The sequence below is a fragment of the Nannobrachium achirus genome (genome assembly GCF_963921795.1).
Source record: "Nannobrachium achirus genome assembly, chromosome: 20".
In the NCBI taxonomy this organism is placed as follows: domain Eukaryota; kingdom Metazoa; phylum Chordata; class Actinopteri; order Myctophiformes; family Myctophidae; genus Nannobrachium; species Nannobrachium achirus.
The window spans coordinates 48,446,844-48,460,360 of NC_137827.1; the positions used below are offsets into that span (position 1 = coordinate 48,446,844).

At 40.4% G+C, this 13,517-nt stretch overlaps 1 protein-coding gene across 1 annotated transcript in view; it reads right to left on the minus strand.

Moving 5' to 3' along the window:
• The window catches only part of dnaaf9 (dynein axonemal assembly factor 9), a 52,744-nt gene extending 40,185 nt beyond the window's left edge, over positions 1 to 12,559 (minus strand). The window contains exons 1-11 of the mRNA XM_080751426.1: positions 12,421 to 12,559; positions 11,179 to 11,261; positions 10,196 to 10,321; positions 9,248 to 9,372; positions 8,518 to 8,614; positions 5,719 to 5,825; positions 4,854 to 4,931; positions 4,195 to 4,296; positions 3,325 to 3,380; positions 3,043 to 3,178; positions 1,438 to 1,519 (exon numbers count right to left, since the gene is read on the minus strand). Of these exons, the coding sequence (XP_080607552.1) occupies positions 1,438 to 1,519; positions 3,043 to 3,178; positions 3,325 to 3,380; positions 4,195 to 4,296; positions 4,854 to 4,931; positions 5,719 to 5,825; positions 8,518 to 8,614; positions 9,248 to 9,372; positions 10,196 to 10,321; positions 11,179 to 11,261; positions 12,421 to 12,476 (1,048 nt within the window). The 5' untranslated portion in view covers positions 12,477 to 12,559. The remainder of the gene's footprint in view (positions 1 to 1,437; positions 1,520 to 3,042; positions 3,179 to 3,324; positions 3,381 to 4,194; positions 4,297 to 4,853; positions 4,932 to 5,718; positions 5,826 to 8,517; positions 8,615 to 9,247; positions 9,373 to 10,195; positions 10,322 to 11,178; positions 11,262 to 12,420) is intronic.
• Between the last annotated feature and the right edge of the window lie 958 nt (positions 12,560 to 13,517).

A 13,517-nucleotide genomic window follows, 5' to 3' on the forward strand; every position in this document is an offset into this window, starting at 1 on the left:
GACACAGTACGGGAAAAGACGAGCGGCTGCGACCCCCCCCCCCCCCCCCCCTCCCCTCAGAAGTCCGATATATTACGGTTTTAATATTAAGGGGCTCCCCGTGGCTTGGAATGTGTTAATGGTCAAAAAAACCTTTTAAATCCACTTGAGCTGTATTTGGGTAAAGGGATGATAATATAAGCACACATTCAAGTATTGTTTTAGTATTGTTTTTTTGTGACAATTTTAACTCTTTGAGTGCCACCTTTTCACCACTAGAGGGCGCCCAATGACCAGAGAATGCTACATAAACAAGTGCTGGTATATGCACAAGCCCTGCAGCCATGACTTGCCTGAACACTTTCCTTTGTGCATGTGCAGGAAGAGGATGAAGTTAGCTTGAAGTTAGCTATTGGCTACCAAGCATTTTAGAAGCCCTATTTTCGGCAATTTAGCCATGATTAAACCTTGCACACCTCATGCATGGGAGAAAAAAACAGAGAAAATGAGCTCTAAAGATCCTGGATTGCATTGGAGTGGATGGTAAATATCGGCGGCGCGACGCTCTCGCGGGCCGTGTAAACAGATGACGGCTTTAACAAAAACAGCAAATATACTAATATTAAAAGACATGAGAGAACAAGCTGGGTACACAGTTGTGCCCCAGTAGAATCCTAGCCAAACATATAGTTCGTTGTTGAAACAAATCCAAACGAGCAGCCTGTCATGTATGCTGCTAGAATACAGCCCACAAAAAGAATGCAGTATGCTGTCAACAGACTGTGAAATGGTGAGAATGAATAGCTGTGTGTAACATGAACTGGTACTGTATAGCGACATTGTGTCGGCTTCACAAATAGCTTGTGTATGTGTCTATATTTGCACGTGATGATTGTGCAAAGTCATGTTGAACACTCACCAAGGTATGGGGTGTGAGCACTGAGCAGGGACGTGCTGGCCATTGGGAAAAGCGGGACAACTCCCGAACGGCCAGTTCATTCCCGGCCGGTCCAGGCCGGCCATTAGGAAAAAAATTAAATTAAAATGTCGGCCTTCGTTCCATTTTGGGGGCTGGGCGACCAACAAAGTAAATCGTCACTGTCGGGCAGAAACCTCCTATCTCCAAGTTTCAAATGTGTACCTTCTTTCACAAAGTATAGCCCTGCTTCATCATACAAGGCCGTCGCACAAAAGTAGTGAAAACAGCAGATCTACAAGCACACAACGCCTCGCGGTGCGAGGCGTTGTGTGCTTGTAGATCAGCTGTTTTCACTAGTTTGAATCATTTTTAAAATGATAAATACAAAACAAACGGTTTTGGACATACCCGACAACGACGAAATATATAAAAAAAAACAAAAAAATGAGGGCCTCTCCAACTCTTTTTCCCAGGCTGAATCAGGGGCCCAGCACGTCCCTGGGTGTGAGTGGTCCCAAAGAAATATGTTGAACACTCACCAAGGTATGGGGTGTGAGTGGTCCCAAAGAAATAGGTCCTGGAGCAGGCCAAAGGTCCTCTGGCTGAGACACACTGCAGAATCTGTAGGACAGTGAGAGTAAGCGCTTTTCAAACCTGTCCCCAAGACAGCAAGATATGAGAAATAACATCTAAACTAAAAGGACAACAGGGATTAAGTGACAAGAATGCTATGAATCTCGGGTGACCGACCGTTGCAAACGCTGTTTATACGGATGAAAACTAAGCTTAGTTATAAATGAATTTTTTATTAAATTGACATCAACATATTAAATGTGGTGTAAGTGTATGTGTTATAAAAACATACCACCGAAACATTTTCAACACTACAATGATGCACTGAAGTGTCAAGTCAATCATATGTTTTTTTATTTAAAAGGGCAGACAGTGCAGTAAAATGTATGACTGAGTTTAGAAAATTTGCAGAAAACAGGCAAACATTCACCAAAAATAGTAGATCTACAAGCTCACAACACGTTGTGTTTTGATGTTTTTTGAGCTTGTAGATCGAGTATTTTTGGTGAAAAGATTTGGTGCTGAGGGAGAAAAGAAAAAGGAGGGGACTACGTATGGATGGAGATTGGAGACCCTGGGGGACCCTGGTCGACGAATAATATAGGACAGGGCTCTTCAACAGTGAGTCCGGGACCCCTAGGGGGTCCTCAGAGTTACTACAGGTGGGCCGCCAAATCCTTGTGTGATAGGATCCTTATTTTAAATGAACAACTTGAACCCTCGCATCCCTATACTCTGAGGAGAACTTTAGCCAAAAAATAGCAGATCTACAAGCTCTCAACACCTCGCAGCGCAAGGCACTGAGAGCTTGTAGATCTGCTATTGCTTGTAGATCGGCTATTTTTGGCAAATAGGTCTGGTGTAGAGGGGAAAAAGAATATAGAGTGAAAGGTCAAGTTTACTAATTATCAAAGATTTTAAGTGGTTAAGTGTCAAGGTCTATGAATCTATCTGTGAAAACGATGAGAATGTCCAACACACATTTATACAATATATAGAGGGGGTCCCTGCTTAATCTCTCTCTGCTAAGGGGTCCTTAGACTGAAAACGTTGAAGACCCTTGATATAAGGTTATACAGTGGTTGAAGTGATTGTGATACCATGTAGGGCATTCACGAATAGCGATTTTTAGTATTCGAATTATTCAACCTCAAAGTATTCGAATAGTCGAATATTCGACAGGACTGGCCAAACTGTCAAATATTAAGTAAGCAAGAGGCGAACATTGTGAAAATAGCAGATCAACATGCTCACAACGCCTTGTGTTGCGAGGCGTTGTGAGCATGTAGATCTGCTATTTTCACAATATTTATCTGTGGAACCGAGTCACATTAAATGTAATACCTACAATTCCAAGTGCTTGTCAGGGACTTCCTATCTAGCAAAGCTTTATAAACCATGAAGAAATATATATACAGTATTTTTAAAGACAAAACAAAAAATTATAATAATAATAATAAGCGAATATTCGATTTCTGTGAACAACGTCGAATAGTGACTTTGATATTCGAATATTCGAATATTTGGTGAATGCCCTAATATACAGTAAGTGGTTGAAGTGATTGTGATACCATGTGTCTGGCGATGGAACCCTGAGGCCCGGTGCTGCGGATCTGGTGGCTCTCAGAAGGGAAGTTGAAGGAGTAGCTCTTCAGACTCTCCATGGAGGAATGGTTTCCAAACAACACGTAGGGCTGACGACTTTTACTGACACAAATCACACAGGAAAATGATAGTATTAAAAAAGGGATTCATTCAAAATGTCCATATGTTCATATACACCTTTTATATACTGTAATAATACAATACAATTATCTTAAAAGATGTGGAAGATTGTGAAGTAGGAGGGATACCTGCTGTCGCTGATGTTACTTGAGATCAGGCCGTGAGAGTAATAGGTACGGAAAGCCTGTGGAGTTACAAGAACACACATTTGAATGCATGCAACTGGCAGAGTATTGCTGTACAAGAGTGGCTACAGTATTATATTTATAATTTTACCTTTTGAAATATTTTTTTTTAAAAACCCATTTAGACCTGAACGCAAGTCTGTGTCTTTAGAATTGAACCACTTTAACTATTTTTCAATAGTTAAAGCATTCAATAATTCTAGGCCTAAATGGATTAACCCATTTAGCCCTATGATTATTGAATGCTTTAACCAGTGAAAAATAGCAGATATACAAGCTCACAGCGCGGCACCGAGTGCCGCGCTGCGAGCTTGTAGATCTGCTATTTTTGAAAAATCCAGATTTTTCTTTGCAAGTCTTTGAATATATCTATTTAAAAGCGAACATTTGTAACTCAAATATTTGCTTCTGGGGGGTCCCTGGAACAACATATTTTGAGATGGGGGTCCGTGGCCAAATACCTGTAATTGTGGGGGTCCTTGACATGGAAGAGTTTGAGAACCACTGATTTAGAGGAGGGATTTAGAAGTCGGGTCAAAGATCGGGTCAAAGATATTCATAGACTTGCACACATTTTCAAGATTTTTCAAAAATAGCAGATCTACAAGCTCGCAGCGCGGCACTCGGTGCCGCGCTGTGAGCTTGTATATCTGCTATTTTTCAATGGTTAAGGCATAAAATAGTGGTTAAAGTGGTTAAAATCTAACGCGACTCGGGCACGTTCCAGGTTATTTGAGTGTTAAGTCATTTTAAAAGCAAGTACTAGGGTGGGGTTGAGTACTTTGTCCACCACTAGAGGAGTGGCTCCAGTACCTCTCCTGCCTGGGCTTCAGACAGCTCCAGGATAGACAGATGGTTCTCCAGGTCCATGCTGGCATAAAAGCTACTCCACTGCTTCTCAAAGTTAACCAGGTCCTACAACACAAACAACATCCATGATCACTGCTGGTACAAGTTATGATTATTCACTCATAATTTATTTTATTACTCCACAGGGGAAAATGAGTCGCCTGGAGGCGGCACAGCAGTTAAGGTTACATTACAGGTAAGAGTATGAAAAAGGAAAAGAGTACTGTTGTGTACTGCAAAAAACAAGGCAAACAAAGCAACAAAAATAAGAAGCATTAACAATACAGAGCAACGGTAAACAGCCAAATAAGGCGTCCTATAACAGTCAAAGCTTCATAAGTGTGTCACCATTATCGTGTCATAAAACAAATAATACTACTTACTTTTTGCAAATAATACTACTTGGAAAAAGCGTGAGATACCTGCCCTAGGAATTTACAGTATGGTAGACAAATGCTGATGGTATTGTACTCTTCGACATGAACACATTAGCTATATGAATCAGTATCCAGAATATATTTAAACATACGGTGTGATTCTATATTAATAATCATGTGTGCAGGAAGTGCCAAGTGCAAGAACAGAAGAAACCAGAGCAAAGAAGAGGTATAAGGGGACGTTACCTCTGTCAGAAGGCGATCCAGGGACACAGGGTCTAGTCTGGTGTAGACCTGCCACAGCATCTCACTCATGTCCATCAACTGGATGAAAGGTAAACAGAAGATAAAGTGAGCTGAAGCTTAGAAGAAACTCTACAGGCACTTCTACCTTCACACCACTGTTAAAACATTATGATAGTTCATTTGACAATACCTTATAAGCATTTAATGTTACGATATTGGGTGAAGCATTTAATGTTACACTAATGGGTGAATGAGTGGTTTTCAAATGGTTTCACAATAGGAGACTATTGGTTTCTACAGAAATGTAGGTTGGCTGTGGCACACGGCGACATTTACAACTAAACGTTGCTCTCAAGAATGTTTTTGAAAACATTTGAAGCGAGAAATAGACAATGCCATGGATTCTATTTGATTAACACTTCCTTGTTTGCGTAGAGGCGACGATACGCTCTGCGGACGGCCAGTGCAACACTTTCACTACTGTAAGCAAGGAAATATATATATATATATATATATATATATATATAATTATATATATATATATATATATATTTTTTTTTTTACTTGGGTCAATGTAATGAATGTATTTATTTATTTAGTAAGTAACCGTGCAATAAGCGGGATAACATCTCGCTCAGTGGTCGTTATCGAGTGATAGGAGCCCTTCAGGTTGATATGCCACCTACACGAAATGTTCTTCTGAAAGCCTTCCACAACATGTCAAGACTCACTGCTGTGTCCTCCTGACCCATTGTTTAAGAACTGCTGGCGTATATTCCAAAGGAAAAGAGCTTCATATAGCCTATATCTCTGGAGCATATCAACAAACTATCTCTTTTTCAAAGACGTGCATGGGGGTACCTACCTTGTATTTCATAGTGAAGAAGCTTCCACCGCCAATCCCCTCCAGGGCAAAAGCCTGAATTATGGGCCATTTCTCCATCATAAACATGTCAAACTTCTGCATGTGCCCTGAAATAATGGAAGCATAATTACTTGTGCCGTATGCATTAATTACACAGTAATCACCGGGTTGCCTTGAAAATAAGTGGAACAAATAAGTGGTTAGCCTACATTATATTTATAGAACTACTGTGCCACTGTGGATCCACAGTAGAGTGAATGACCTGAGTGTGATGGATGATACGTACAGTAGCCCAGACCTGCCAACCCTGGCAAATTTTTTTGAGTACTCATGCGCGGGCACGAAGTGCCCGCGCGGCGCCCGCAGCGCCCGCGGTGCAATTTTTGTTGTTTTCCCGCACAAAACAGCGTATATTTTGGGGGGTTCCATGCACCTTTTTGGGTGGGACCTTTACAGTTATGTTAACAAAATTTCACACCAGAAATGTAGCACATTGCATGTCTTGACTTACACTAATAGGAGGAGGCAAGATGTTAGAACAACCTCTTAAATAAAATGCCATTTGGTCTGGAGGCTAGTATTACCAGGCAATACAGTAATGTTGCTTTGGCAATATTGTTGACAAATCTTTAATAAAATATACTAACTGCACTTGCTCAGAGTTAGTTAACAATAGACTCGCAAAACAGTCACCAGTGACTTCAGGAATGAACATACATCAATATAATCCTGTTATTCAAATTGCAAAATAGCTTTTCATTGTAGGCTATTTACATAAACCTGTGTCTTTGTTAATTGAGCAGCCTAAATAAAACCATATGTCTGTGCATGATTTGCATGAAGTTGAAGGTATTCAACTCATGTAGGTTTCTATTCCATCCATGATATATAGGCCTACATTGTGTATAGATCACATACAGCCTAGTCTGTATATTCATTCATATAGGCTGCAGGCTACTCATTGTTGATAGACCATTAACTCATACCCTGCCAAACCCGAGGAACCCGAGAATTTCGCGATGTCCCTCCCTGCCACGCCCGAGGAACCCGAGAATTTCCGCCATTTTGAAAAAAAAAAAAAAAAAATTCAAAAAATTTTTTTTTTCAAAAAATGTTTTGGGACCCCAAAAACGTTAGTAGGCATGATAGCGATCGCGAAATTGCTTGTTTAACCCCCATACAACCCCCATACAACTCAGGTAGCAGACCTCCAAGCTCACAACAGTGTAAAACATAATGGCTGCTATCTCATGAATGCCTGAACGGATTTCCATTCGGATTTTTTTGTTTGAAAGCTGTGAGCAATGTGGACACACGTGGTGCATTATCTAGGCATGGGTGTGCATGATCCGTGCACTATGAATTACATGGAAGTCTATGGAGACGAATGGCAGTTAAAGAGTACGAAGGTATTGTTAAATGGCAGCATATGAGTTAATGTCTTCATATATTCAAAGGTGATAAATAATTTGTTCACTGTTAATGTGTTTGACAATACACATGGGCCTAATTCATTCATTCATACTCATTTAGAGATAAAGTGGAACAGGCAGCCCAGTATGTTATCCAATCATGGCCAATGTATATCAGTTCATTGTACTAAGCCCTGGGTCACACGTTTTGACTGGTTGCTCGCTGCAACACCGTCGTATGACGAATTACAACACTTCATACACAACACCACAGGTCCAGGCGGACCGCAGCCGCTCGTTGTTTTGTTTCACCAGCGTCGCAAGATAGGTTTAGGTTAGGCATAGTACGAGATTTCACCAATTCTCACCCTCGTGGCTGCTATGACATGTGAATTCACCTCAGAGGAGGGTTTTAAAAGTTTATTATTAGCCTACCTGTTAAGACTCGTTGGCAGCACACCACGGCCATTCTCCGTAGTATCTTCTTTATAAATTAATCTGATTAATATCGCCGCTATGTGAAATCCGAGCGATAACGCGTCGCTGTGAGATGTGTGCATGCTAAAACTAAACCAAAACCTTCTTCTTATAACTCTATGACCAAAACAAAACAAACTCCGTCCGCGTTAAATTCTTCTTCTACCGACAAAACGAGCATCGCTTCCGTTCTAGTGCTCCGCAGCGCCATGCACCCCATTCACACACCTGGGAGTGGTGCCTGGGAGAACTACACGGCATGGAGCAAAAATGTTGGCCTCACAACACAACGCAGAATGTGTTATGTGTTACCATGGTTCCCCCGAACCAAAAATGCGTAGCCGTTAGAGGAGTTTGCGTACCTGCGTACAGAGCCTTAAAATGCGTGCTTAGTACGCAAAATGCGTACGGGTTGGCAGGTCTGGTAGCCTGCCAGGTTAGTTCAGGCATTATACACCCGAGAGGTTAAAGAACAACTTTGTTTCTCACAACAAGGTTTCATATTTTAGATTGTAATTAGAGAAAAGAAAAGATGTGTGTTATTGTGTCTAAAAAAACACATTTAGCCACTTGTTTGCTAAATCACAGTTTTGTTTATTTTAGATTCAGCGCATACATTAAACTATAGCTTGCTCGCATATTATGAGAAACACCCACAATACTCATCTTTTGTTTACTCTAATTACAATCTAAAATATGAACCCTTATTGTAAAAAACTAAAGTTGTCCTTTAACATCCATGTGCAGCTCTGTGTGTAGTACGGAAAAAGCTAAGCCTGAACGCAAAGATCAAATATACTATTCATACTTTTATTTACATGTTATGAATAAAATGTTCTGAAGCTATTGTTGGTCTCAATATATTCGTTGGTTATCTGACTGAAATGGTGAAAGTGCAGCAGTCGTGTACCTTGGCAGCTGTAGGGCACTCCAATGCGGCTGCAGTCCCGCACCATGGTGACAAAACTGGAGATTTTGAACTCCTCTGCTGCCTCTTCGTCCTCATACTGGAGAGAAGAGCAAACAGGGTTCAGGGGCAACCGTGAATAACCTTCTAGGAAAAAGGCTTTTGTTTTCAGTAGGGGTGTGACGATACATTTTAACAGCAATACGATACACATCGCGATGCGATACATGGACGATATTGGTTCACTAAAAGTAATTCAACCCCACCGTTAATTTTAACCCTTTTTTTTCATACTTTACTTACTCAATAGCTATACAATATGACTTATTTTAATTACCACAGACATCTTGTGTTGTGTTTATAGCGACTAAAACACACATGGCTGTCACCAGAAAGCAAACGCCACCTGCCTGAACGTTTTATTTACTTGCCACGGGCAGTCAGTCAACATCTAGTGTCAACCCCCTTTCTTAATTGCTAAATACAACGCAGAAATATACAGTATATAGCCTATATATAAAATGAAAACAACAACAAAAAACTGTTTGCCTCTTAGGTCTAGATATATAAGATCATGTTACTGATCTTGTGATCCATTAATAGCTCTCCTTCCTGTTAGCTTGAGGCACATAACAACAACACCACCACCACAGTAACAGTAACCAACACTACCAACCAGGATTACAACTTAGAAACATAGAAACATTTCAAAGAGAGAGTATTAGAGTAAAACCTCTGCATGGGTCATGCAGTAGAGATGCAGGTTCCTCCAGTGGGAGACGTAGGGCAGCAGGTAGCTGTAGTTCACCGGGTTGCAGTACAAGTGGACGCAATCCCTCTTGATCAGCAAAATCACATCTGATGATGACAACAAAAATCCGAATCACTTTATTGCAAACAAAGTAGATCAGAGGTGCCCACACTTTTTTTTTTACTTGAGAGCTACTTTTAGAATGACCAGCTCAACGTGATCTACCCACCACAAAAAATGTACGCGAGGAGGGGGCTTTGGAATAGCGGCACTGGCATTACACACACATGGAATGGGAAATAGTGTGGGGACAAAAGTCTTCGTTCCATTCTGTATGGAAGTGGTAGGTTTTCGGATTCTTTGTAATGCTACGCATTGGCCCCCAATTTGCCTACTTTAGAAGCCATGAAGGGAGATGACAGTCCCTTCTTGATGTTAATCAAGTCACCTTAATTGACAGATGTCAAAATGAGTGGTTTTGTGATTTTAATTCTATTTTTAGGGGCATGTCATGTGCAGTGTTGAATTAGTTCTGGGTCGCACGCCCCTGCCGCCCCATATCTTTTCTGAGCAGGGGTCTCGCCTCTCACGCAAACAGACATGCATTGATGCCCCCCAAGTTCACACCTTGCCAATGCTTTAGCGTTACAAAGAAAATGAGCCTGTATGCATATCAATAGACCTGTATAGTAGGTGTTGAGCGACGTGCGCGTGACGTCTCTAAATAAGTGATTGCATTTCAAGTAATTGCATGTTAAACTTCCCATGTGTATGAAATGCGTTATGCAACAGTTTGACTTAACCTGGCTAATGTATTAGTCAATATATTGATCAAGTGTAGTAATTATTCAACGTCAATGTGTCTAAAAACCACAGCGAGTAAGAAAACAGGGAATGGGTCTGACTGAATGAGTCCGTCTAGTGACATACCGTCCAACACTTCTTCAGGAAACTCATCGAGGACTGGGTCCAGACTCATCTGGTTCTGTCCATATAGTCCATAGAACAGGAAGTTAGCCAGCTCACTGCAGCCTTCATTGTATCTGCTGTCAATTCCTGCAACATAATAAACAGCATTATATATATATATGTATTATAACATGCAGTGCATGTTATAATACATGCACTGCAAGTAATAATGTTGCTGATTATATGTACCGGTAGTCATTCAATAATGTTGAGTTGTGCTAGTGAACTAAATGTGTCCCTGTGCCTGTATGGCAATACTGTAGGCCTACCCGCCTACACGGTGGCGGCATAGCTCAGGGGTAGAGAAACCATTATTAGAGCACGAAGGGTTCCCAGTTCGAATCCGGGCTCCCCCTGAGTTAATGTCGAAGGGCCATTGAGAAAGACTCTGAATCCCTAATTGCTCCCGGTGAGTAGGTTGGTGCCTTGCATGGTTTCCTCCGCCACCGGTATATGAATGTGTGTGTGTGAAAGGGTGAATGTAATGCACAATCTATGTAAAGCGCCTTGGATAAGAGCGCTATATAAATGCACCAGTTACCATTTATCAAGACATCTTTTATTTCTTTCTAACTTGCTGAATAACTCCCACATGTTTATCTAGATTGTGATAAAATGTAATGAATGCCTGGTACAGACATGAATAGTACAGATAGCCTATGTCACACAGGCTATAGCAGTGATTCCAAAACTTTTTTAGCTCAAGACCCAAAAGATTAGAGGTTTTCCCGGGATCCAAAATTGTGAAAATACCAGATCTACAAGCTCACAACGCGTCACTTTGTGCCGCGTTTGTGAGCTTGTGGATCGGCTATTTTCATTAGTTCTCCATTATTATTATTTTGAATTAACAGAATTTCTTAGATTAGTTTGTTTGTTCTAAAATTGATACAATTGGGATATAGTATACAGTAGTACTAGTATGTGGAGGCAGCAGAACATACCAAGACAACACAGGATTCCATCAGGAGTGGCACTGCCACCATCACAGAGCAGCGACTGCTGGACATGTCGCACACGAGAACAACTGAAACGAAATAAAGGGTGTCATTGTGGAACATAAGTCACAGAATTTGAACATAATTGCATTCAATGAACTATAGTGTGATGTTAGTCTGAAACAATAATGCCACTGGTGCTGGCAGATATCAGACCAACAACGTTATTATTAGTACATTTGAAATGTCCGTATTTGGCACAAATTAAAGAGGTATTTACCGGTAGCTAGACAATTTGCAGTGGTGTAATTTAACTAAACTTGTACATTACTTAGGTAGGCCTACTGTACATACATGTAAGTACAATTTAGAGGAATTTGAACTTTACTGGAATGTTTCCAATTTCCATACTTTTACTTCTACTTCTACTCCACTATATCTTGGATCCAAATATAGTACTTTTATTCCACTACATTTATTTCAAAACTTTAGTTATTTTGCAGATATAAATTGTAAATTTATAAAACATACATTAACCACTTATAATTTAGCCCTATTTGATACCTATAGGCTATTTGAAAATAGCCCATCTACAAGCTCATACAGTATAACAGTTGTGAGCTTGTAGATCTGCTATTTTCAAACATTTTGTACTTTCTGGTTTGGTATTTTAAGTACAGTTTGATGCCAATACTTTTACTCAATAATAATGAATTTCGGACTGTTAATTGTAACAGATTGATTGATTGAAGACTTTATTAGAGATTGCCTAGGAAAAGGTACAGTTTCATGACAGTAGCCTACAGTTCACTGGTAGGCCTATAAGCCAGGTAAACTAAAAGGATACTCAAATAAGCTTTTGGGCTTGTTTCATATAGGGGTCCTTTTTAACTCATAGAAAGAAATAAAACACAGTAGGACTATGCAGAAAGTATCAAAAACCTGTCGTAAAACACAATGCAAAATACATTACAATAGAAAGGGTCAGGTAAGGATAGGCTTTGTTTTCTTTTACCAGAGTATTTCTACTTTGCAGCATTTGATAGGCCTACTTTTCCCATCACTGACTGAATTACTGAATTATAATTTAATTAAAACAAACCAACAACGTCCGGGGAGGTTGTGACAACATCTACGCATCAATTAACGGACAGATGTTTGCTGCTAACGTTAGCTATAGAGGCAACAAGCTAGCCAGAGTCTTATCGTCGCGTCTTTCTCCCAAAAAACACAACAAATCGACGTTACCTTACAGCCGGGCTCATTGACGGGTATTTCCCGTTAACTCTCCGTATACCCGCCATTGTTATTTATCGCTACGGGTGTGTTTGATTTATATTTCAATCCAAACAGCGCATTTTTTCAAGCCGAAAACATCCCTTCCAACATCATCACTCTGGCCTTCTCTTCCACCCTGGAGAATGTCTACACACAACGATAGCGTAGCAACGGACCGAACCATTCTACGTAGGGATGTTTCAGAATACCATACGACTCACTAGTTTGGTAAGTATTTAAATAGTACAGTATGTTTTATTGATATTTCAATGCTGTTTTTTATTTAGTAAACCATAAATTATTTTATAATTATTATCTTTTTATCTTTTCATAATTGTAATTCAATTACAGTGTATTGATATCTCCCCCCTGTTCTCGTCGTGGTAAAGTCTTGTTTGGAGTCGCTTTGACAGCAGCACCACCATCTCAACGATGGTGCAATCCTATAGTAATCTATCTGCCCCCCTCCGCGACCCGCCTCCTGTTGAAGACCCAAATACTCATCATATTCGGATAGATGCTTAAAATATTAATAATAATATAATTATTGCGACCGTAGGTCGCTACTAGTATGAAAGCCACCAGATCCTGTCATCAAAATCCCTCATTAATTTGTCACTCAAAATCCCTCATTACTTTGTCACTCAAAATCCCTCATTAGTTTGTCACTCTTCCTGTCACTCAAAATCCCTCATTGATTTGTCTTCTTTGTCACTTTTCATGAATTTGATTTTATAATATAGGGGGTAGGCATCATGGGAAAATCGCTCTCTTTCGAACGACCATCATTTCGACCGGAGGGTTTAACGACTCACTCCACGGAGGTTAGGGTTAGGATTAGGGTAAATTGGCCACATTTTGGCCAATTTAAACAACCAACCAGCCAGGTCTGTGCATTTTTTTGGTCAAAGTTGATCCCATGCCAAAGCGCCAGCGCTCGTCCACTATAGTCTGCACATGCCCATGTGTGTGACCTCTCCTTTTAGGGCTAGGTCGCTTCTTGCCCTTAGGGCGTCTTACAGGTATTATTTGGCTATTATATCCCATTTTGGGGTATTTTTGTCACT